General features: G+C 39.4%; 2 protein-coding genes across 2 annotated transcripts in view; one reads left to right on the top strand and one right to left on the bottom strand.

Annotated features, from left to right (window-relative positions):
• The window catches only part of stip1 (stress-induced phosphoprotein 1), a 54,128-nt gene extending 43,041 nt beyond the window's left edge, over positions 1 to 11,087 (bottom strand). The window contains exons 1-3 of the mRNA XM_028809662.2: positions 10,983 to 11,087; positions 903 to 1,112; positions 439 to 580 (exon numbers count right to left, since the gene is read on the bottom strand). Of these exons, the coding sequence (XP_028665495.2) occupies positions 439 to 580; positions 903 to 1,112; positions 10,983 to 11,054 (424 nt within the window). The 5' untranslated portion in view covers positions 11,055 to 11,087. The remainder of the gene's footprint in view (positions 1 to 438; positions 581 to 902; positions 1,113 to 10,982) is intronic.
• A 12,873-nt stretch (positions 11,088 to 23,960) lies between these two features.
• Positions 23,961 to 26,656, top strand: part of macrod1 (mono-ADP ribosylhydrolase 1) — a 575,305-nt gene continuing 572,609 nt past the window's right edge. Inside the window, exon 1 of the mRNA XM_051923041.1 lies at positions 23,961 to 24,148. Coding sequence (XP_051779001.1) covers positions 23,998 to 24,148 — 151 coding nt within the window. The 5' untranslated portion in view covers positions 23,961 to 23,997. The remainder of the gene's footprint in view (positions 24,149 to 26,656) is intronic.

Genomic DNA, 26,656 nt, shown 5'->3' with positions numbered 1-26,656 from the left:
TTTTTTAATATAATTAAATAAATTGTTCAGTGGGCATGGTTTAGTCTCTAACCAGCAACCATTTATACTAAATAGTATAACATCTCAAACTAATAGAATGTTTCAACAGACTGAAAAACAATATAAGAAATTTGTACCATTCAGTACAATGCTTCAGCTGTGCAAGTTGAACTGTATGAACAGATTTTGGCTATTTCATGCAGACACATGGGTTTCAAATACCCACTGAGGAAAATATCAGGTGGATATATAACTGGTGAGGTTTCTTGGGCTGAATGGCCTGTTCTCATTAAAACTGTTCTAATATCGCAACACCCCCAGATCCTAGTATCAGTACCAATGCATAAAAGACCATCGTCGTCTGCAACGAGTACAAACATTGTCTAAACTCATAATTTCTAACTGTAGAACAAAAATAGGTTAATCTTAATTAAGTACCGTTCATCTTGGCCATCAACTTTTGCAGTCCCTCTTTTAACTGCGGGTTTGTAGGATCATGCTTCAGTCCTTCCTCATAAGTTGTTTTTGCATGTTCTAACCGCCCCAAAAACTCCAGAGCAGCAGCTTTTCGAGAATATCCCTAAGACAGGACAAAGTATTAAGCTTAAAACTCAGCTTTTTCAGAGAATTTTTAAGTATAACTTTATTTACAACAGTGGAGAATTTAACTAAAGTAATTGACTATAAAGTCCAGATGAAAATTGTAAGTTTTCTAGTGACACACAGTGCGACTTTAAACAATCAACCTCTTATTCTCCAAATAGATTAACTAAACAATTGTCTTCTACATGCAGACTATTTTGGAATGAAATTAGCATTTAAGTCAATATGTGGAGTACTGCTGGTAAAAAAAAAAAAAAAAAAAAAAAAACAATAAAAATAAATCAAGATCTTGTGCTCACCTTGCCCCAATCAGGTTTGAGCTGCACAGTCTTTTCTGCATCTTCTAAAGCATGGTAGTAATCCTCTTTCTTGGCATAAGCAGCAGAGCGGTTGCTGTAGAGCACATGGTTTTTAGGATCCAACTGAATGGCATCTGTGTAGCATTTCACAGCTTCTTCAAGTTTACCCTCACTAAGGGCTTTATTGCCCTGGTCCTTTAATTTATTCACCTAGAAAACCAAGTCATAAAATACATCTTAATAGAAGTGCATTATGCTATAATAAAAAGAGGTTGCACAGCCAACTAAATTGTGTCTTTATGCATAAATAATGCATGCAGTGTCTCAAAAAAGGGTATGCAGATAAAATGTTACAAACAAAAACGAAATTCATATATATTACGCAAAGTGTAAATACCATGGCTATGCCATCAGTTACAGGTGAAGGCCTTCCCACTTAGTAGTACATACAAGCAAACTCAAAGTGAACCTTTAATCTTTTTTCAGAAATGTGCCACAAGCTATTCCTTCTGTAAAGAGTAAACATTTGAGTTTGCTACCTTAAAACAATTGAAAAATCATTGTTCAATTCAAATGTTTCAAATGAAAACTGTCATAGGATATTACATGAAAAAAAGCAGCTAAAAAGCACATATATAATTTCTGCATAATAAATAACAGTAATATTAGTAAACAATTGCAAAATTTTCTTAATTAAAATTAATCCAGAGTAAAGAATCATATAACATCCAAGAATGGTAACTATTAGAACCAGCAATTAATCCTATAACCAAAAATTTAAATAAATACCGTATTACTGAAAAGTTTAAAAGCTGTTTAAATTGAGATTTTTTCAAATGTTTGTTATTTACTATCAACTTGATCCTCAAGAGTATTAATTTAACCTACCTATCAATGGAAACTTTAACTGATGTGCACATAATTCATGAACTATAGTTAACTGACCAATGGAAAGGGACTAGGGTCAACTTCCATTTTATTGAAGCTTCAGTAAATTTCCTGAATGTTCTCACTTGTGCCAGTTCTAACTGACTTGTAAAATACCGATTTTGTCCACTAATTTCCAGTTTGCGTTTTAACGCTAGCGCAGAAATTTCACCAAGCTTGGCAATTTTTTATTTGGAAATACAAAGCATTTATGTATACTTTAGGGGTAGTGTTTTTTTTAGATTTACATTATCATGACTTGACTGAACCAAAGAGCCTCTACACCCACTTCCTTGGCCATTGTAAGACAGGTGACCAACAACACAATGGTGAGTCTGGCCAAGCTCCAGAGAACCTGTGTGCAGATTACAGAAACTTCTAGAAGGAAAACCATCACTGTGATACTCCAGCAATATGGACTTTCTGACAGTATGGCATGAAAGAAGTCTCTCATCAGTGAAAGACTCATGAATCCTACTAGGAGCTAAAAGGACTTTCGACCTGTGAGGGGAAAGAAAAAAAAAATCTCTAGTCTGATGAAACCAAGATCAGCATCATGTCACAGCTGAGGGAAAGTTTAATTCAGCAAAAGCAGGTTTTAATTATAATCTGCTCTAGGGTGCTCTGAACCTCGGACTGGGCCAATGTCCACCTTCCAACAGGACAATGATCCAAAATACAAAGCACAGAAGTCACAGATGTGGGAATGCCCTCGAGTTGCGCAGCAAGTGCCCCGACTTGAACTCAACTGAATATCTCTTTAGAAACAGTTGTACACTGACAGTCTTCACAGAACCTGACAGAGCTTGACAGGATCTGTAGAGAGGCAAAAAAGATACCCAAACCCAGATGTGCAAAGCTAAGTACAGTGGAACCTGTACCTGAAGTAATTTCCCCCATAGGATTGTATGTAAATACAATTAATCCGTTCCGGACCGTACAAGCTGTATGTAAATATATATATATGCTCTCTCTCTCGCTGCACAGGGAGAGACTGAACACGTGCGGAAATCATCGGCACGTACGCACCGGAAGGGAAACTGGCTTGTTCATCACCAGAGTGTGTGGTTGTGAGATGCAAAAGTTCGGCACACTTTTTGGTCGTAACCCGATTTATATGTGGTCTGAGACGTTCATGACCCGAGGTTCCTCTGTACTGAGTAAAGGGCCTGAATACTCATGTCAATATTTCAGTTTTTTATTTTTAAGACATTTGAGAAAAAATAAATCCTGCACTTGCTTTGTCATTCTGAATTACTGAGTATTGGTTGATCTGGGGAAAAATTAACAAATTTTAACACAAGGCTGCAAACACAGCAAAACTGAAAAAAAGTGAAGGGGTCTGAATGCTTTCCTAATTTTCATTAATTTTCTGTCTGCTTTTCCAGGTCTCCTTGTTACTGAAGCCATTACTAAAGAATGCGTTAGTGTGTCTGATGCTAAATTGTTGAAGCCTTTCAGCTGTCAGTCTTATTTGCCGGGGTATCTGCTCTATTCTTGACTGACTGGAATTAGTATACATTTACAGGATCAAACGACACAGGAAAAAAGCATATTCATAGGAAAATAACAGTTTTAAGCAATTAAAGCCATAACAAAAATAATTTCTGAATGTCTTGTCATAATTTTTCTGTAATTTATTTTGAGTGCAGAATAAAAGATGAGAAAAAAGACCAGGCAATTCAATAAGAACAATTAAAATTAAAACGATTCAAGGATTGTAAAACATGTTGGAGTTTGAGAACCACTGATATACTCTACTTGTGATTAAGTTTAAACTTACCGAGAATTACTCATCATACATGTTCTGCCTTGTAAACAGTGTTATTAAAATTACTGTAGTCATGCCATATAGTAAATTTCAGCAGCACATTTATATTTTGATTACTAAATATACTCACAAAACCTAGACGTGAGATACAAGCATTCCTTCTTCACTGTAGGCAGCAAAAAATAATTTAGTGTGTTTTGTTATGCTGCAGCTTTTTCCTGTCAAACTTACAAAGCTCAGTCATAGCTCATTGAAAAGTCCAAAAAGCATTTTTTTCATGGTATATAACTCATAAATGTGACCATAACTCAGTTTCTTTTTTGAAGGTCAGAGTTAATCTTTTTACAATTTGTATTGTATTTATTAATAAAGCAATGAAGGGCCTTGAGTAACAACCACTTGAATATAAAAATTGTTACTTGTCCCTCTATATGTTATAACCATCCCAAAAGGCTTGTTATTTTTCTTTTTAAGCAGGTTTGAGGCTCAAAAGTTTGATTTTAAAAAAATTGTTACTCAAAAGAGCTTAGGAGCTATGAAGGTGTAAACTTACAAATCACTGAAATGACACACCAATCCAACACTCTTTAAATCCTCTAATTTCAAACAGCTTGAAGTGTAAATATGGTATACCGTGGAATTGGGGGGGGGGGGGGGGGTTCTGGGGGAGTGGTTGGGTAGAGAGGGAGAGTTGCAGCTCATAAGGCTGGAAGGTAGATGCAATTCATATGCCTAGTTTAACCAAATTCAAATTCAAAAATGTTTAAAACAAAGGCCATTTGTTGAATTAAAATGTAATAACCCTACAAAAACTGATGACAACATGATGATCATTCAGAAATAAAAATACTGGATTTTTGCATGCTTAGTGAGCACAATGAAGTGACCAATTTATAGCATCTTGCAGTTGAAGGATGCAATTAGAAATTGCAGTTGAATGAATCGCTGGGTTTTAAAATGTAAAACATAACTCAGATAAAAGGACTGTAGTCCTTGCATTCTTCTTCTGAATATAACAGGCGAGATTACAGTTGTCCATCCTTTAAGTCATTCATTCTTTTTTACTAAACTGGCTTATACAATTTAGTCTAGAGCCAATACTCCTCTGGGGACTCATTTATAAATCTTTATAGATTCAAGCATAAAAGTATGTGTGCAACAAAAAAAGATTTACAAAACCCTGTATACACACATTTGTACACAATTTACTCTTAATAAACCAAGATCATCTTGTACATGTGTGTATGTGAACAAGCCTTGAACCGCTCCAGGACGCCACCCTGCAGCAACCATACAAGGATTAAGCTAATTAACCTCATATATAAGCAGTCCCAATGATGCAGACCTTCACTGACTGATAGAGCAGGTTCCCACCTGACATATCCAGACACCACAACCACCTGCATTTGAGGAGTCCAATGATGCACCCTTTACGGCAATGTATCACCCACTGACTGTGTTGTGGGGTCAGGGAAATATGTAAGGTGCCAGAGCCTGAGCTGGTAGTCACTATCACCTGGCACATGTAGTGACAGGATTGCTGTTACAATGAATATTGGCCATATGAAACTGCCAATTACAGCACCATCAACAAATCATCTGCCAATGCTTCTTTCCCTGCAAATAAATGAGTCCCGAGGAGACACCGGCCACTGAGCCACGGTGTTTGTCAGTCTTAGTAGCACAGATGACTTGTACATTAATGGTATGCAACTACTTATGGCTAATAAAAACAGTTTAATTTTGCTAGGCGCCCTTATTACAATACAAGTGCATTTAATTACCCTAATTACATTAGGAAAACCAGACACGCCTACAAATTTCCTTTTTATGTTGGCACACACAACTATACCATAAGGACACAGAACGTAGCATTTCATTAGTTGTTTATGCCTACCAGAACTGTAAGCATGATGGAGCTGAAGCTTGGCTGAGATATTCCTGACCTGTAGACCAACTCCCTCTGGTAGGTGTCTGTTGTCAGACACCACCTTTTGTGGTTTGAGCAGGATGATACTCATTAGAGAATGGGGCTGGGGTGAGGGTGTTGGCCTGGCTGGTACACAACAATTTACTGCCAGTATGCACCATTTGTAACAAAAAAAATGAAAAACCTGTAGTATTCCAAGAGAATGGCTCTTGGGAGGTCTAATTCAGTTTGCAGACTAGTTCATCATTTATTTGTTTATTTATTTTTTTGAGTCGTGTAGGGCAGGACAATGCTCTACCCTCTCAAAGACCGAGTGTGTAACGTAGCATTTTGCTGTTAATCGTGCTGCATGTACAAAACTTTTATGGAGACAAATGATATTGAGGGAGGAATTTGCAGCTTTTCTTGCCATCTATAATTCATGTTCTTCTGTAAGGTGAGAATAAAAACCTGTTTTTACATTAAATGGTATTGAATGAAATGAGAACTGCACTATCTACATAGTAATCATTGACGTCATGTCTGTGTGTTTAGTGATCACACGGTTTCCAAATCCTTCCGAACTGGGCCTTAGCCCACTCTTCCAAGCAGGCCAGGGCACGGTATGGTTCACCTGGCACGGAGTGATCACACTAGTCAAATGAAGTAGACTTTAGGGGATATATGCGGACAAACATGCTTGAGCATGGAACAAATTTCTAGTGTGAGTACACCCTTAAATAATGCTCAACTGGTACTAAGGGGTCCAAAGCGTTCCAAGAAAACATCCCTCATATCACTATACCTCCAACAGCCTGAACCATTGATAAAGGGCAGGATGGATCCATGCTTTTGTGTTGTTGACGCCAAATTCTGACCATACCATCCATATGTTGCAGCAGAAATAGTGACTCGCCAGGAAACATTTTTCCAGTCTTCCATTGTTCAATTTTGGTGAGCTTATGCAAATTGTAGCCTAAGACTATCTGTTCTTGGCTGACAGGAGTGGCACCCGGTGTGGAATCCTGCTGCTGTAGCCCATCTAATTTAAGGTTTAACATGTTATGTGTTCAGAGATGCTTTTCTGCACATCAGTTGTAACGAGTGGTTATTTGAGTTACTGTTGCCTATCAGTCTAAACCAGTCTGGCCATTCTTCTCTATCAGCAGCACTGAGTTGCTTCCAATGCGATTGGCTGATTAGATATTTGCATAAACAATCAGTTGAACGGTACCTAATAAAGCGGCTGGTGAGTGTATATTTATAGCTTTCTGTATGCAGTGAGTGAACCGCACCTGTGTTTTTACTTTATAATTATTAACAACAAGTGACTGCATTGGTTTCAAATCCTGAGAAGCGACAACAGACAGCCAATATATATTTATGAAAAGCTTTATAAAAAATGTTCTTCATTGCAAACACACAGCATTAACTTTCAGAAAAATGGTGTCTGAACATCATATTCATCACTTCTGTGGTTTGATCACGTTAATGCACATTATAATAATGGCTCAATAACATGAATTATTATACATGCGAGTCATCATTAAGCTGGTTTGGCTACATTTACCAACTTGATCAAAGATGCCATAAATATGCAAAATTCTCCCACCAAGTCTTCTTTTATAAATACCAACTTTTATGTGGAAAGTTGCATACACACGTTTCGGGCCTCTTTTAACCGCTGGACAACACTGGGCAAGAGACAGGATCCAAGCCTTGATTTTATAGAGCAGACCCTGCGACACAAGGCAAACTAACAGTCTGAAAGTCAGTTAACCTAACCCACAGTAGGGAAGTAGGGAGACCCAGAAATATGAGAAGAACAGGGAAACCCCACATAGGTGAACCCAGCTACAGCAGTAACAACTAAATATGATTTAATGCCAAAAGGTTCCATACTTGTGGACAGTCTACAAATTTCGAAAAATTATGCTCATTACCATTATAAAATCTGAGTCAGCACTGTAAAATTTCCACTTTTGTCAGTCACTTAAGAGGCCTCAAGCTACCTCATAATGTTCCTTTGAAGCACAAGGCAGAACACATATAGTATTTAATGCATTACCAAAAGCACAGGAACTACAGAGACAAACAATTAGTGGAACTGTGAAAAGACCTTACTTTAAATAAACTGGCACCCAATATTTGGTGTTCATCACTTTTCTTTTAGTTAAAGTATTGTCCAATGTGACAACTACAAAATGCGATGAATGCAGTGAGCACACATACAGCATATACTTCAGTAGTGTGGAAGAGAGACAGACGCAGTTTTCAATTATGAGCAATTACTGTAGTTAATGTCAGTTCTCTGGATAAATTTGAAGGAGTCCAAAGTCATAAGCAGTTGAAACCCACAGTATGATCACTTATTTGAAGTACATTGAAAATAGCACAAACGATTGCTTTGACAGGAATTCTGAAACAATGCATTGATCAAAAATGAGAATACAAATATAAAAGAACAAAAAAGAAACTCAATAGATTTTAACATTTGAATATAATCAAATCGTCTTTTAAATTTTACTTTTCATTAATTTTAACAACCAGCTAATTCTTCCTTAATGTGTTAACACAAACATTAATCTCATAAAAGGAAACACCATAAACCTGACTTTGAATAGTTACTATTTGGTGAATAATAATAATAATAATGATTCCTCGCTATATCGCGCGCCGCCTTTCGCGGATTTTATATGTAAGCATATTTAAATATATATCGCGGATTTTTTGCTGGTTCACGGATTTCTGAGGACAATGGGTCTTTTAATTTCTGGTACATGCTTCCTCAGTTGGTTTGCCCAGTTGATTTCATACAAGGGACACTATTGGCAGATGGCTGAGAAGCTACCCAGCTTACTTTTCTCTCTCTCTCTTGCGCTGACTATCTGTGATCCTGACGTAGGGGGTGTGAGCAGGGGGGCTGTTCGCACACCTAGACGATACGGACGCTCGTCTAAAAATGCTGAAAGATTATCTTCACGTTGCTACCTTCTGTGCGCAGCTTTTAAGTATGCTGCACGGTGCTTCGCATACTTAAAAGCTCAAAGGGCACGTATTGATTTTTAACTTTGTTTTTCTCTCTCTCTCTCTGCTCCTGACGGAGGGGGTGTGAGCTGCCGCCTTCAACAGCTTTGTACCGCAAGCCAAACAGCCCTATTGATTTGTTTGCTTTCCTCTCTGTTTCCTTTGAAGAGGAAGATATGTTTGCATTCTTTTAATTGTGAGACAGAACTGTCATCTCTGTCTTGTCATGGAGCACAGTTTAAACTTTTGAAAAAGAGACAAATGTTTGTTTGCAGCGTTTGAATAACGTTCCTGTCTCTCTACAACGTCCTGTGTTTCTGCGCAAATCTGTGACCCAAGCATGACAATATAAAAATAACCATATAAACATATGGTTTCTACTTCGCGGATTTTCTTATTTCGCGGGTGGCTCTGGAACGCAACCCCCGCGCTGGAGGAGGGATTACTGTAACAATAATTCATTACATTTATATAGCGCTTTTCTCAGTACTCAAAGCGCTATCCACACAGGGAGGAACCGGGAAGTGAACCCAAAATCTTCCACAGTGTCAAATGTCAAAAATGTCAAATTCCTGAAGTGAATTGTATTGCAGATGAAGGCAAGAAAAAAAAAAAAACACCTTATAATCAGTTTCATGTTGCAAGTGGTATTTTTTATAGTGTGAAAATTATGAAGCTGCCATGAGTTTGAAAATATCTGAATTGCATATATGGATGAAGATTAACAAAAAATAATGAGCAAGAAGCTGAAAGCTGAAGAGAATGATTTGCAACTGGAAGGCAGAAAAAAAAAAACCATTTCATTAAATACATTCATTGCTATCACACATACTTAAAAACTTAAGTTGATATTTAAAAGTCATCAGTTATTCCTTTACTATTGTTTTATCACCTGGGCAAATAACCTTAGTTTTTCTTAAAGTCAGAGAGAGTCAGACAGAGATATATTCCCGTTAGTGTATTTATTAAACTACCCATACTTTACAGACAACAAATTTACAGCAGGATGTTGGGACAGTTTAAAAACAAAAAAGACATGTTCCACGATGTGTTTTTCTTCAATAAACTGCATGTAAAACATTTCGATTTAACTTTTATTTCATTTCCCCCGTCAAGTTGTCCTGTTTAAATGCAGAAATGTAAACTTTCAGGAATAAGATGAAAACTTATTCCTTGATCTTGAATTCTAAGAGGATCTCTCATAGAGTTGAGCTAAAAGCCAGTAAATTATCAATCTTTTTCTGTTCTTAATGACAGAACTACACACAGTTCTGCATAAAACAGACAACTTAAGTGGATAAAGCTCCGATTTATACTTAACTTTGTGTTACTTGCTGACATAATGACTTCTTTACCAACGTAAAGCAGGTTTTAAGCGTTAAGAGACTGAAAAAGAATCTGTCATTTCACTTAAAACTAGACTTAAACTATAAACTACTTAAATAATAAAAAATATATAAAAAGCTGACGATATAAACTACTTAGATAATATATGATCTATACTTCTTCCAAAAAAACAAGTTAATAAACAAAAAACACTTTGTCGAACTTTTGAAAGATGGACAGTTTAGCACGTGCTGCACAGCGGAACGACGACAACAGGGAAATTGGCACTGTACCTCACTAAAGGCTTGCAGACTTGCCGGTATGGGATGCCGCCCCTCGGTCAACTAAGAGCGGATCTAGAGAATGCCATTAGGGCTCAGATTATTTTATTTTTTTAAGACTTACGCAGACCGTAATCCTGTTACAGTTAAGAAGGCACTACTCGATTCTGAAGCAAAAATGAATTCGCAAAACATTACCTTTTTTAACTTTATAAATAACTAGCTTAATTTCAAACATAATTACTTTAATGGTTTGATGTTTAAAAACGATTGTTCAGAGTAGTCCTTTGGGGAAAAATCATCTTACAAGGTCTGTCAATCAAATCTTTAATTTATATAGCGCTATTAACAAAACGTACTGTCAAACGTCAATTAAAAACATAAGAGATAACAGATAACTAGGCTCAAAGAGTCGATTTTAGCCACTAACGACAAGCTCTTACAATCGAACTTCAGTAGACGAAAGGTCAATAAAGACATTTTCGTATCCGGTGTGAGGCCCCTAGATTTTTTTTCTCCTTTTTATCCGATCTAATCATATTATTTCGGCAGTACACAACGTGCGATTAGATTATTCTTCATCGTTGTCCTATACGCCCGAACCAAATGAAAAACAGTTTCTCAAGTTCAAGTGTGCCGTATTTGTGTTTTAAGCTAAATTTCACCAGGTCCTGGTTCCTCAACCGGTGTGTCTTTCAGTGTCTGCAAAATAATGAACTTTTAGTTCACGCCGTACAAAAAGCAGACCGTAAAAAGAAAGTCGAAAAAACAACAGGGATATGCATTGAACCTCTGAAAATATTAATTAACAAGAAATTCGAAAAGCTTATTTCACTTACCTGATCCATCTTTTCACCACGAGGGCTTCGAGAATCTACTAAACCTTTTTCGTTGCTAGCCCATTGGGTCATAAAGAGTAGGCGGGGATTTGACGACCTAACCTCAGCGTCGCTCCGCCCACTACTTCTGCCGGTAATCAAAAAGCGGATTGGATGAAACGCAGATATCTCCCACCTATCTTTACACTGCTACTCTTCGATTCAGTAAGGTATCCGACAATCAACAGGCGAACGGAAGCGTGCAGTACAGGTTTGATCTGGTTGGTCAAGTTTCTAACGCCCAAAACCCGCCTTTCTACTTCCATTGGTTCCCGAGGCATACGTCTGCAAAAAGTTCAATTTCTAGAAGCTTCCACTTCCTTAACTGGCGTAGGTCTCGCGGAGACGAGAAACTTCTTTCTTTTGGGAAGCGAGTTAACTGTAGCACGTGATTTTCTATTGGCTGACACAGTAAAGTCAAGAAAAAAACCATACTGACGAGACAGTGACAGGTGCAGTGTTATTTTAAACGAGTGAACGAAGTAAACATACGTCGTTACTAGGCTAGTCAACGTGCTCAGTAGAACTACTACGGTAAAAAATGGACGTTAAAAAATAACACAAAGGAATGACTGCATCTGATCAAGAAAGTGCATTTGGTACAACCGGCATATATAAAGGAAATATCATTTTTTATATTGTTCAAGTGTTTTAGTATGTTACCCCTCTTTTTTACGTGTGTTTATTACGCTATTTTGTCTACTGCTGTAACCTGTAAATTTATTTAAAGGGAGACATCGAAATGGACCAAGTGTTAATCTGATTGTAGGTTATGGGTGTTGGTATTGTGTGACCTGTTACATTGATAGACTGAGGTGGGTGTGTTAAGTCCTACTGGTATATCGGTCTCTGCCAGCCTTCACTTAGTATGTAGGCTTTAGATCTTTTTTTTTTAAAGTCCTGTGCGAATTCTTGTACCTCATAGGCGGGTTTAAAAACTGAATGAATGCATTATGACATCTAGTGGTTATATTATGTAATCAGAATCAGAATATCTTTATTGTCATTGTAACAAATACAGTACAACGAAATTAGGTGCAGTCCCAGCGGTGTCGAAATATATACATAAATATAATTACAAAAGGATATGAAGAAATAAGGTAGAGCACAAACATTCAACATAAGACCTTAATTGTACATGAAACACTACTGCACAATATGTCATCTGTTGTACTGCTGCATTGGAGGTGATTAGGTGGCATTCAGTGCCCTAATAGCAACAGGGTAGAAACTGTTATTCAGTCTATTTGTCTTTGTTTTGATGCTCCTATATCTTTTGCCTGATGGTAATATAAATCATCACGAATGTTGCTAGTGCAGTAGGATAATACAGTTCCTCAAAAGACGTGTCGAGTTCCGTTAGCCAACACATTGTTTGTAGACTATAGCTCAGCATTTAACACAGCTATACCAGAAAAGTTGATCATCAAGCTCCCAGACTTGGTTGCTGCCTTCAGCAACCGTTGCACGTCATAAATGGGAGACTCCAGCATATGCTGAATGATGGCATCTCTTTCTCTGCACTAATCCTCAACACCTGTACCCTACGTGGTAATGTGCTGAGCAAACACAGCTCCATCTCAACCATTACACTAGCAGTAATGCAACAGCGTACACAAAAGAGATTTGCCTTCTGACATAGTGGTGCCAGGGTAGTAATCGCATCCAAAGCTCAGAAAGGACAAAGGGTTGGTCATAGAGTTCACAAGGCAGACCACATTCCCAACTACATCAGGAATGCTGTTGATAGAGCGGGAGTTAAAAAAAATTCTAAGTGTGATCATCACTGACAATCTGAAGTGGGCACAACACATCTCAGTTGTATCCAATAAAGCTCACAAACACCTTTTTATCCTTAGATGTTTGAGGTCTGCACTTCTCCATCTGTACACATTTATACTGGTGCACAGTGTTGTTTGTAATCAGTAGCTGAATATCATCCTGATAGGACATGCACTGAGGTCAGAACTAAAAATACCTACATAACAGAATATGTCTGGCACACAGCTGCCTTCCGTTCAGGACATGTATAACACACACTGCCTTATAATGGCAAACCAAGACCTTATCCATCCTACACAGTCACTTCCTCCCTCCTTTCTTCTCTCATAATGGTACAGAACCATCAGCATTCGCACCACTAGACTCAGGTACAGTTTTATCCACAAGTCACAAATTTGCTCAGCTGTGACAAATACATCCATCCATCCATTTTCCAACCTGCTGAATCCGAACACAGGGTCACGGGGGTCTGCTGGAGCCAATCCCAGCCAACACAGGGCACAAGGCAGGAACCAATTCTGGGCAGGGTGCCAACCCACCGCAGGTGACAAATACATGTCTTTATATATTGTCAGTGTATGTTACGTTGTTTGTATTTTGTGTACTCTGTGTCTTTTTTTGTCTGTTGTCCATCCATCCTCTTCCACTTATCTGAGGTCGGGTCGCGGGGGCAGCAGCTTGAGCAGAGATGCCCAGACTTCCCTCTCCCCGGCCACTTCTTCTAGCTCTTCCGGGGGAATCCCAAGGTGTTCCCAGGCCAGCCGGGAGACATAGTCCCTCCAGCGTGTCCTGGGTCTTCCCCGGGGCCTCCTCCCGGTTGGACGTGCCCGGAACACCTCACCAGGGAGGCATCCTGATCAGATGCCCGAGCCACCTCATCTAACTCCTCTCGATGCGGAGGAGCAGCGGCTCTACCCTGAGCCCCTCCCGGATGATTGAGCTTCTCACCCTATCTTTAAGGGAGAGCCCAGACACCCTGCGGAGAAAACTCATTTCAGCCGCTTGTATTCGTGATCTCGTTCTTTCGGTCACTACCCATAGCTCATGACCATAGGTGAAGGTAGGAACATAGATCAACTGGTAAATTGAGAGCTTTGCCTTATGGCTCAGCTTGTCTGTTGTTGTTATCTTATTACTGTCAAGTATGTAAGAGACCAGCCAGTAAGTATTTCATGTTAGTGTGTACATGTTATAATGAACTTTAATTTGAAATTAACTGGTTAAAGTTTAATTATGACAAGCTGATTTAATGTTGTTAAGTTTCTTTTGCATGTTTGATACATCTACAGTCATAGGCAAAGGATCTTCAGACTTCTTCTTTCGGCTGCTCCCGTTAGGGGTTGCAATATCTTTCTGTCCTCTGCATCTTGTTCTGTTACACCCATCACCTGCATGTCCTATCTCACCACATCCATAAACCTTCGCTTAGGCATTCCTCTTTTCCTCTTCCCTGGCAGCTCTATTCTTAGTATCCTTCTCCCAGTATACCCAGCATCTCTCCTCTGCACATGTCCAAACCAATGCAATCTCGCCTCTCTGACTTTGTCTCCCAACCGTCCAACTTGAGCTGACCCTCTAATGTAGTAATTTCTAATCCTATCCATCCTCGTCACACCCAGTGCAAATCTTAGCATCTTTAACTCTGCCACCTCCAGCTCTGTCTCCTGCTTTCTGGTCAGTGCCACCATCTCCAACCCATATAACTTAGCTGGTCTCACTACCATCCTGTAGACCTTCCCTTTCACTCTTGCTGATACCCGTCTGTCACAAATTACTCCTGACACTCTTCTCCACCCATTCCACCCTGCCTGCACTCTCTTTTTCACCTCTTTTCCACAATCCCCATTACTCTGTACTGTTGATCCCAAGTATTTAAACTCATCCACCTTCGCCAACTCTACTCCCTGCATCCTCACCATTCCACTGACCTCCCTCTCATTTACACACATGTATTCTGTCTTGTTCCTACTGACCTTCATTCCTCTCCTCTCTAGAGGATATCTCGACCTCTCCAGGGTCTCTTCAACCTGCTCTCTACTATCGCTACAGATCACAATGTCATTTGCAAACATCATAGTCCACAGGGACTCCTGTCTAATCTTGTCTCAACCTGTCCATCACCATTGCAAATAAGAGAGGGCTCAGAGCCGATCCCTGATGTCATCCCACCTCCAACCTGAATGCATCCGTCACTTCTACCGCAGACCTCACCACTGTCACACTTCCCTCATACATATCCTGTACAACTCTTACGTACTTCTCTGCCACTCCCGACTTCCTCATACAATACCACAGCTCCTCTTGAGGCACCTTGTCATATGCTTTCTCCGGGTCCACAAAGACGCAATGCAACTCCTTCTGGCCTTCTCAAAACTTCTCCATCAACATCCTCAGAGCAAATATTGCATCTGTGGTGCTCTTTCTTGGCATGAAACCATACTGCTGTTCACTAATCATAACCTCACTTCTTAACCTAGCTTCCACTACTCTTTCCCATAACATCATGCTGTGGCTCATCAATTTTATTCCCCTGTAGTTACTACAGTCCTGCACATCCCCCTTATTCTTAAATATTGGCACCAGCACACTTCTTCTCCACTCCTCAGGCATCCTCTCACTTTCCAAGATTCCATTAAACAATCTGGTTAAAAACTCCACTGCCATCTCTCCTAAACACCTCCATGCTTCCATACGTATGTCATCTGGACCAATGGCCTTTCCATTTTTCATCCTCTTCATAGCTGTCCTTACTTCCTCCTTGCTAATCCGTTGCACTTCCTGATTCACTATCTCCACATCATCCAACCTGTTCTCTGTCTCGTTCTCTTCATTCATCAGCCTCTCAAAGTACTCTTTCCATCTGCTCAACACACTCTCCTCACTTGTGAGTACATTTCCATCTTTATCCTTTATCACCCTAACCTGCTGCACATCTTTCCCAGCTCGGTCCCTCTGTCTAGCCAATTGGTACAGGTCCTTTTCTCCCTCCTTAGTGTCCAACCTCTCATACAACTCATCATATGCATTTTCTTTAGCCTTTGCCACCTCTAGCTTCACCTTGTGCCTTATCTCCTTGTACTCTTGTCTACTTTCTGCATCTCTCTGACTATCCCACTTCTTCTTTGCCATCCTCTTCCTCTGTATACTCTCCTGTATTTCCTCATTCCACCACCAGGTTTCCTTTTCCTCCTTCCTCTTTCCAGATGTTACGCCAAGCACCCTTCTTGCTGTCACCCTTACTACATCTGCTGTAGTTTCCCAGCTGTCTGGTAACTCTTCACTGCCACCCATTGCCTGTCTCACCTCCTCCCTAAACTCAACCTTGCAGTCTTCTTTTTTCAGCTTCCACCATTTCATCCTTGGCTCTGCCCTCACTCTCTTCCTCTTCTTGATCTCCAACGTCATCCTACAGACCACCATCCTATGCCGCATAACTACACTTTCCCCTGCTACCACTTTGCAGTCTTCAGTCTCCTTCAGACCAACTTTTCTGCATAGGATGTAATCTACCTGTGTGCATCTTCCTTCACTCTTGTACGTAACCCAATGTTCCTCCCTTTTCTTAAAATACGTATTCACCACAGCCATGTCCATCCTTTTGGCAAAATCCACTATCCTCTGACCTTCTTCATTCCTCTCCTTGACACCATACCTACCCATCACCTCCTCATCTCCACTGTTCCCTTCACAAACATGTCCATTGAAATCCGCTCCAATCACCACTTTCTGTCCCTTGGGTACACTGTTCATCACTTCATCCAACTCACTCCAAAAATCTTCTTTCTCACCCATTGCACACCCAACTTACGGTGCATATGCACTAAACAACATTCATCATCACACCTCCAATTTCCAGCTTCATAATCATTACTCTGCCTGACACTCTTTTCACCTCCAAAACACTCTTGACACACTGTTCTTTCAGAATAACCCCTACCCTATTTCTCCTCCCATCCATACCATGATAGAACAATTTGAATCCACTTCCGATCCACCTGCCCTTACTCCCCTTCCATTTAGTCTCTTGCACACACAATATATCAACCTTCCTTCTCTCCATCATATCTGCTAACTCTCTCCCCTTACCAGTCATACTGCCAACATTCAAAGTTCCTACCCTCAGTTCCACTCTCTTTACTTTCTTCCTCTCCTCCAGCCTCCTTACATGTCTCCCCCCTCTTCTTCTAATTCTTCTTCTTCGGCCAACAGTAGTCCAATTTCTGCCAGCACCCTGTTGGCTAACAGTACTGGTGGCTGTCGTTGTTAACCTGGGGCTCGACCGACCCGGTATGGAAATTTGTATTGTTGTCCGTATATTGATTTGGCAAAATTTTACACCGGATGCCCTTCCTGACATAACCCTCCCCATTTAACCGGACTTGGGACTGGCACGAAGAAACACACTGGTTTGTGCATCCCCTGTGGCTGGGTTCAAAGGATCTTCAGACTGTGGCTTGCAAAGCCAGTGGATAGATCACCAGGAACAAATAAAAAACTTTATTATTTTAGATTTAAATATCAATGCAATCTTAATGGGCAGCACGGCGGCGCAGTGGTAGCACTGCTGCCTCGCAGTAAGGAGACCTGGGTTCGCTTCCCGGGTCCTCCCTGTGTGGAGTTTGCATGTTCTCCCCGTGTCTGCGTGGGTTTCCTCCGGGTGCTCCAGTTTTCTCCCACAGTCCAAAGACATGCAGGTTAGGTGTATTGGCGATCCTAAATTGTCATGTGTGTGTGTGCCCTGCGGTGGACTGGTGCCCTGCCCGGGATTTGTTCCTTTCTTGTGCCTTGTGCTGGCTGGGATTGGCTCCAGCAGACCCCCATAACCCTGTGTTAGGATATAGCGGGTTGGACAATGACTGACTGACTAACTGAAATCTTAATGTTAACCAATTGTAAGCAGCTACACCTGCCACAAACATATCTAAGGTTTCTGCAATTTTTATATACAGAGCCCTCCACTATTATTGGAAACCCCTTGTAAAAATTAATAAGAAGGGTTAGAAAAAAACACTGTTTGGTGAAGAACCGTCATCTTGCACTGAAAAAATGAGAAACATCTGACTTTTAATTGAAACAAGTTTGTTCAAAGAAAAACAAAGCCCTCATCAAGAAATAAATATTTTTAAGAAAAATACATGTGCCACAGTTGTTGGCACCCCAGCGTTTAATACATTGTACAACCTCCCTTTGCCAATATAACAGCACGGAGTCTTCTCTTGTAACCATTTATAAGATTGGAGAATACAGAGCATAGTACATGAGACCATTCTTCTTCACATAATCTTTCCAGATCATCCAGGGTCCTAGGCCCTCTCCTGTCTACTCTCCACTTTAGCTCACTCCACAGGTTTTCAATAGGGTTCAGGTCAGGGGTTGATTTGGACATGTGTTTCGGATCATTATCCTGCTGAAAGATCCAATGACAACCCAGTTTTAGTTTCCTGACAGAGGCAACCAGGTTTTGATTTAAAATCTCCTGATATTTCATGGAATCCATGATGCCATGTACCTTAACAATGTTTCCAGGGCCTTTGGTGGAAAAACAGCCCCACAACATCACAAAACATCCACCATATTTTACAGGTGGGACAAGGTTCTTCTCATTATAGCCATCCTTTTACACCAAACCCACTTTTCATGTTTATTGCCAAAAAGTTCAATTTTTGTTTCATTAGACCATAGAACACGGTTCCAGTCAGAGTTGTAGTAATGTTTTACAAACTCCAGGGTGCTTATATTTCTTATATATTGATAGATAGATAGATAGATAGATAGTGGCATACCTTCCAAGTAATCTGTTGGCATGGAGATGTCATCTGATGGTGGTTCTGGAACCTTGATAACCTCAGGATTTTACTTTTTCTTGCAATTCCCCAACAGTGATCCTTGGAGATATTATTGCCTCTCTTACCATCCTTCTCACTGTACGTGGAGGAAAAATAAACTTGGGTCCTCTTCCAGGCAAGTTTCTCACATTTCCAGTTGATGACCACTTTATTATTATTGTCTTATCTGTAGAAATGGGCATTTTCAGGCAAATACCTATTTTTATATAACCATTCCCTGAGTTATAAAGGGCAACACACGTCTCCCTTATTTGGATTGAGTGTTCTCTTTTCTTTGCCACGATGATGGTTGGCTAAGGAAATCTGGTTCTGTGTCTCCTCACATTTGTATCCCAGTTAATCAGAAAGTCATTGATTTCAGCTGGAAAGTTCCTATACACTCCAATAAACTTAACAATATCCAGTTTAAATGGGAAACACTAATTTCCAAGGGTGCCAACAATTGTGGCACATGTGTTTTTGTTAAAAATATTTCTTGATGAGGCTTTGTTTTTCTTTGAACGAACTTGTTTTGAATTAAAAGTCAGATGTTTCTCATTTTTGCAGTGCAATATGACAGTTTTTCAGCAAACTGATTTTTTTCTAACCCTTTTTACTAATTTTTACAAGGGGTTCTAATAATAGTGCAGGGCACTGTATATGCTTTGAGATTTGTATGATTTTTAGTGGCAAATCAGTCAGCTAATTATTCATATTGTGAAATAATCTCAAAAGTGAAAGACATTCTAAAGTACTTTATCAGAAAGAGGATTTACCACAGGAAAAGGAGCACAGAAGTCACCATCTAGACAAAGAGGCACCAGAGGAGAACATTTATTGTGAAACAGATTGGCATAAAGAGATAAGGATGGCATTGAGTGAGCAAGCCTTATTGTAGTATTAATGAAAGAAAATCTCGCCTTATGCACACAACAACCACATGACAGTCCTATGAGTGATTATAAATTCAACCACGGACGTTACATATATAATAACTGAGAATGAGTGAATGTCTGCACATCATACAGCATCCTTAAGCATATCATTTTTTCAGTGTCTATATGCATTATTCTTCAGAAAGAGAGAATGGTTATGAACAGAGATGCGGTTTGAAATAGAATGAGTTATGTAAGGCTTCTGAAGTTCTTGCTTGAGAGTTTCAAGGACTGTAGTCAGGGAGCTGGAATCAGAGCTGTATCCAAAAACAACAATTATTTAAAGGAGATATGGGCTTCAATTTTTTGTGTTCAACTGGTGTACAGAATACAGTATACAAATGCAGCTAATGTATGTATACCTGTATATGTATATATATATGTGTGTGTGTACGTACTGTATATGCATATGGCAGTATGGTGGCAAAGTTTTAGATAACCACACATAACATATTAAGGACTGAGGAGCTACTACTTTGAAGTTGAAGTTGAACCACCCAGGTTACCACCAAACGTTAAATAATTCATTATCTCCTGAAGAATAAGAAAAGTTATGTGGGATAATTTTTTAAATATTCCTGTGCCTTTTTTCTACATAATATTGTTTCATTTTTTCATAATTTACAATAAATACGATTGTAAGTTGAGCACGTAGAGCATAAGACAGAACTCTTTTACTCTATCTGCAGCAGCATGCAATGACATCCTGTAGTATTTGGTGATTGCCCACCCCAGTTTCACCCTGAGCTCCCTGGTTACCCATGCCTGTACCATATGCCATGCGTAGGGGTATCAACCCTCTCATACCAGCCTTTGCTGTGTGAGTCCAGCTACTCATATTGCCAACAACTGTCATCAGGTGAGGCATTTGCTGACTTCAAAAAGAAATGTGGGGCTGCCAACTGGGTCATTTTATTTAATTAACAACAGTTCTTAAACAAAACAAGTGTGCACTGATGAAGCAAAGGTTTTATCAAGCAAAAAAAGAAAATCAAAAAATAGCTTTCTTGGGCAGGTCTGTATACGTAGGAGCTCTGTCCGGTTGTCTGCTCGGTTAAAAAGAAAGATGCCTCCTTACAGGTGTCCAGGCTATATAGGGCTGTGATTGGAAGGAGTGGAGTCTGTTACCTTCATTGGGCAGTTTTTCAGCACTGAAGAATGCCCAGCACCTCCAAACCACCTACAAGATTTTGTGATTGTTTTGGAGCTGCCCTCACAGCTGTAAATTAAAAAAAAAATTACAGGAAAAATGAGAATGCATGAAAGATTTTTGTTAGTCACCCAATCAATGAATTATAGTTTTATTTTATATATAGTTTTTCACAGAACATACTATTACAAGGAACTTAAAATGTCCCATCATTATGCATGCATCCACTGAGCTGACAGATGTGACATGTCTTATGCAGCAAGCTTTGTCTCCTTGCAGTTGAAGAACCATTTTGTTAGCATCAGGGTCCACTTGCCAGCATCATGACTGTTACTTCCTAAAACTAGTAGTTGTCATAATATCGTCACATGTATAGAAGTACAGTGAAATTCTTTACTTGCATGTTTAGGCAACACTTCACCACTCTCCCTGCACCATGATAAGCTTCATTTTATTGAAATAAAACACAAATGAGCTTGGCTGGTGTTCAGATATTCTCCCAGTTCATGAATCCTTCTCAAAAATACTGTACATTACCCTTAAAGTATACAGTGATCTGATATTTCTAGTTGTAAAATTGCTTTCCAAGGTTATCAACACAATCTACAGTGTTAACTATAGGCAAACTGGATTAAGCTTTCATATTTTGTACTGAAATATTATTTTATAAAATAATGATTTTATATTTCATAATGATTTTATGTGCAGTAATCTTCCAAACATTGAAAAAAGCAAGATAATGAAATTCTAAATTACATAAAAGCAGTATTAACCATGCATTAATTCATTTTATTAGGAGTCACTGTAAGTTAAAAGCACTAATAACTTGTATTAAAGGACAGAGAGAACATCAGAGCAACTAAACAAGTGTATGGCAAGGGAATCCATAGCCACTTTCAGGACACCTGAGACACATGTGGCAGGGAATCCAAGCCATCACTGGCTATAAGGCTACACCACTTGTCTGCAGTTATTGATGCCTCCCTTGCAGATATTCTAAATAACAACTACATGTGGTTTGATGCCCTAATAACATACCTGTGAGGAAGTTCAACCCTCCTCAGGAAGAACAGGTATTGTGCCTATCCACTGCTGACATAAGAAAAACTTTATTGAATATAAACCCACGCAAAGATACTGGACTAGACAACATGCCTGGCTATGTGCTTAGGGAATGTCCAAACTAGCTGACAGATTTATTTACAGACATTTTCAACATTTCCTTAAGGCAGGCAGTCATCCCAAAGGCTTCAAAATCACCACGATCATACCCTTAGCAAAGAAGTCCTCAGTCTCTTGCCTCAATGACTATCATCCTATAGTACTGAAACCTCTCATCATGATGTGCTTCTAGAGGCTAGTCTTAGACCACTTGAAAGCTGGGCTTTCCACATCACATGACCATCTTCAGTTTGCCTATTGCCCAAACCATTCCATTGAAGATGCCATATCATCTACTGTATTCTTCATCTAGCCCTATCCCATCTGGACAAAAGAAGACACTTGTTCCAGAATACTTTTTGTTGACTTTAGTTCAACTTTCAACACCATCATCCCTCAGGAGCACATAGGGAAGTTGAGTCTGCTATGCTACAACACTTTATTAAGCAACTGGATCCTGGACATCTTGACTGGGAGCCCCCAGACAGTCTGTGTTGGTAACATCATCTCCAGTACCATCACGCTGAGCATTTGCGTCCCCCAGGACTGTGTACTCAGCCTACTTCTGATCACTCTGCTGAGTCACAATTTAAAGACTGTGTACAGCTCTAGCACTATTAATAAGTTTGCAGATGGCACATATTAGTGATGGGGTTGAGTCAACTTAATGGAGATATGATGACTGGTGTAAGTGCAACATTCTGTCTCCTAACGTGGGCAAAATTAAAGAAATGACTGTTGAGGAAAGCCTATGCTGTCCACACCCCACTGCACATCGATGGTTCTACTTTGAAATTGGTCAAGAGATCACCAGATTACATGGTGTGCACCTGGCAGCTGACCTTACTTGGTCAATTAACACAACTTTCATAACCAAGAAGGCACAGCAGCCTTTCCACTTCCTTTGACAGCTGAAGAAGGCAAGCCTACTTCCCACCATTTTCACGACATCCTACAGGTGAACCACTGACAGCATGCAGATCATCTGCATCACTGTCTGTTTGGGAGCTGCAGTGTCTCTATTAGGTCTTACAGCGAATAGTGCACACAGCAGAAAACATCACTGGGACCTTGCTGCCCTCCATTAAAAACAACGTTATAAACCATTGCATCCGCAAAGCCTGTACTATTCTGAAGGACTGCTCCTACCCATCCAAAGGTCACTTTGTCCCACTTCCATCTGGCAGAAGGTACTGTAGCATCCGAACCAGTTCTGCCAAGTTCTGCAACAGCTTCTAAACCTTGGCTGTCCAGACTCTGAATTCTCTGTTGCCTCTTGTCCTCAGATCTGCGCCTAGTAGTTTATTTATATTATGTACATTTATTATACTTGTTACTACTGCTGTTTTGTATAAATAGTTATTATTTATTCATTACCGTCTATTTCAAAATATTACTATCTACTTCCTTACCTATTATTTATCTATCTATTTGTAGTATAGTATAATTCTTTATCTGTCTTGCACTTGTCCTGTGTTTATGTATATGTTGCACCACAGTCCTGGGGAATATTATTTAATGCCACAGTATGCTGCAATACTGTATATGAATGATATGACAATAAAGCCACTTGACTTAAAGGGTTTTAAGTAACAACTCTTAGCAAAGTATATCAATTATTTATTAGATCTATATAATCTGATTACTGTAAAACCAAAGTGGTTGTTATTTTGCTGCAGAGGTCCAGGGCTGTGTGCTTTTACTGGCTTATTTACAGCAGCCACAATGCACTGCCATCCATCCAATACCAAACCCACTTGATTCCAGGTCAGTGTTGTGGTGGTCAGGGTCTTTCCCAGCAGCTTCTAGCTCAAAGCAAATACCAGTTCAGGATGGGGTAACAGTCCATCTCAGGGCTGCTGCTAATGCCAAAGTCTTAAATAGGTCAATACTCAAAGCTGCTGCCGGCTGCCATTCTAAAGCCTAGTCCTTGCTTTGTGAAATCTCTGCAAAAGTGTGACCCTAATTAACCTGTCAATTGCTGAGGTCCAGTCAGTGCCAATTAGAGCCTAATTACCCTCAGGAGGGTGAGTTGGTCAAGAGCCTAAGAAGCCATCATAGGGAAAGAACTGCCAGTCAGCACTGACCTAGTAAACCAAAAGTTGACATCCTCTGTGATAAAAATGGAAGAGGAAAGGGAGACATGGATGAATAAAAGAAAGAAGAAAAAAATGACCTGGCATGAATTAAGCTATTTAGAGGATGGCAATTCCAGTAAAGCTGTGGACAGTGTTGTTGTGCCTAAAAAAAGAGAAAGGGGAAACAATGGAAAAAGTGAGTCTGATTGACATAGACATGTGAATTAAGAGAATTATTAATGAGAAGACAAAAGGTAATTTACTGGCTGGTCTATGGCATTGATCAAAAGATCAGGTGCTTGCTTTCTCTTCTTGAGTAAAGCACTAAAGCAGGTTTATTATCTGAGTGGTATTCTATTAGTCAGTCAGTGTTTATTTTTATATAGCAGTCTTCTTAATGTACAACACCACAAAGTGCTTTGCAGAGCATGTGAGAATATGTACAATGTCTGTCAGTTCATTTTCGAAACTGTTTTTCCAGTTCTGCATCATTGGGAATGGAACTCATCCTCCTGACAGCACTAGGCACTGTCATATTATCTTTTTTTTTTTTTTTTTTGCTGAATTTAATTAATTTCATATGTATATTTATGCCTTTTTGTATATTCTGAAACATGTTTATTCAGACTTTATCTTTATTTTCATAATTTAAAATGTTTTCACAATGTTAATATTTTTATCATCTTATTATTCTCCTGCCATGTCATCTTTGTTGACTGTAACTAAGATGTTAGTTTGGGTTGCTAGGGCCATATTACTGGAAGTCATGCTGATGACATCCCCAACACACTGGACATACAGTATACCCACGTCATGCAGTTCCTATCATCGAAGGTTGTAGATACACTAAATAAATGATTCTTTTACTCCTTATTAGCTTGTTCCTTTTGACGCTGCATTGGTATTGCACTTTAAACTGACAATAACATTGTATGCCGTAGTGAAAAGCAATCGATCGCTTGGTTGATCTGTTTTTAATAATGGCATGATAAAACCATGCCATAAGGAAATGTTCTGTTTGCACATGTATTGCATTTCAGTATAGTTAACATGTTAGATCGCATTTAATCTTGGCACAAATAATCTTCCAAACTTAGTTAGTTCCAGCATCTATCCATTTTCTCACTTCAAAATATAACGCTGTAACAAGAAGCTTCTTAAAGGGATGGTGGTCAGTGCTGCTTTAATTTTTCAGATATTTTGGGGCTAATTTCAAGCTCAGCCAATGTCCATGTGGAGTTTCTACATGTTTGCCTTTCCTTTGTGCATTTTCACTAGGTGCTCTGTGTTTGTTTCAATTTACAAAGATGTACTATTGTTTTTTTGGTGACCTGGTGCCATAAAATTTGTGCTGTCCAAGGTTGGTTCTTGTCTTATAGCATTTGTTGCCGAGATAAGATCATGCACCCTGGCAAGCATCCTTCCATTTTCTGAATACACTTTATCTTTAACGGGTTTGCTGCAACACTGTACTCTGTTCAAGCAGCAACAAACATAGAAGGAACTTTCAAGCATTATGATTAAATACTATCTGTTTTCAATCACACTCATCAACACAAGCACACAAACAGTGTGACCATTTCTTTGGTGGAATTTCTAGTATTACTCTGTCACTCTTCAACAATAATTTAAAAATATGTTTTTTGAATTGCAAGTAGCTGGAGCCCATCCTGTTGCCACTGAACTAAGAACTAAACCTGGACAGGATAACACCAGGGCACATTCACTCACTCACCCACTTGCACTCAAATAAATTATATACATACATACTATGGTCTGAACCCATACCAGAATGACTGAAAATTAAAAGAGAAAACTTCTGGCTTGGCAGTCACAGTCCCATTTCTTCATACACTTCAGCTGAATAATTCATTGTCTGAAACTCCTCAGTGTTAGTGTGTCAGAAAGAGGATGTGTAGCATTGTTCATAATGGCACTCAGTTTTGTTTTAATTCACTGCTTCTACTTCCAGGGAGTCCAGAGTGTGTCCTATAACCGAACCTGGCCTTTTAATTAGTCTGCTGCTTCAGTGGGCCTCTCTTGAAATGTTACCAGCAAACCACAGCATATAATATGACACTGGCCGTCAGAGTTGTAGAAGATGTGAAGGATGTCACTGCCCACATTAAAGGAATGCAGTCTCCTAAGAAAAAAAGAGCCTGCTCTACCCTTTCTTATATACTGTAGTTCCACTGTGTCATGAGACCAGTCAAGCCTGTCACTGATGTGGACCAACAGATAGCTGTAGCAGTGCTCTACCACTCCTTGAATATTGACCAGACATAAAGACTCTTTGGTGCAGTGAAAATCAATAACCAGTTCTTTGGTTTTGCTGATGTTAAGTTACAGAGAATTCTTTCTGCATCAACAAACAAAGGTCTCGTCCAGGGCTGGTTTCTACCTTGTGTCACACTTCTTAGAAATGTGAGACCTAAGAACATTAGATAGACAGATACTTTATTAATCCCAAGGGGAAATTTAATTAGAAATCTAACCCAATATAAGTCATTTCATAAGGAGTAGTCCAACAAGCATGTTTGTTTAGCTAATAGCTAAGCTGTCCCAATATCTCATCCACATAGTTCTTAAAAGTTGTCATGGCTTTTGCTTCAACTACAAGCCTCTGCAGTTTTTTTTTTTTTTTCAGATTTCCACATCTCTGAGTAAAGAAGTGCTCCCTAGCTTCAGCCTTAAATGCACTTCT

Source organism: Erpetoichthys calabaricus, chromosome 1, assembly GCF_900747795.2.
Source record: "Erpetoichthys calabaricus chromosome 1, fErpCal1.3, whole genome shotgun sequence".
Lineage (NCBI taxonomy): Eukaryota > Metazoa > Chordata > Cladistia > Polypteriformes > Polypteridae > Erpetoichthys > Erpetoichthys calabaricus.
This window is presented reverse-complemented; position numbering and strand designations above follow the sequence as displayed.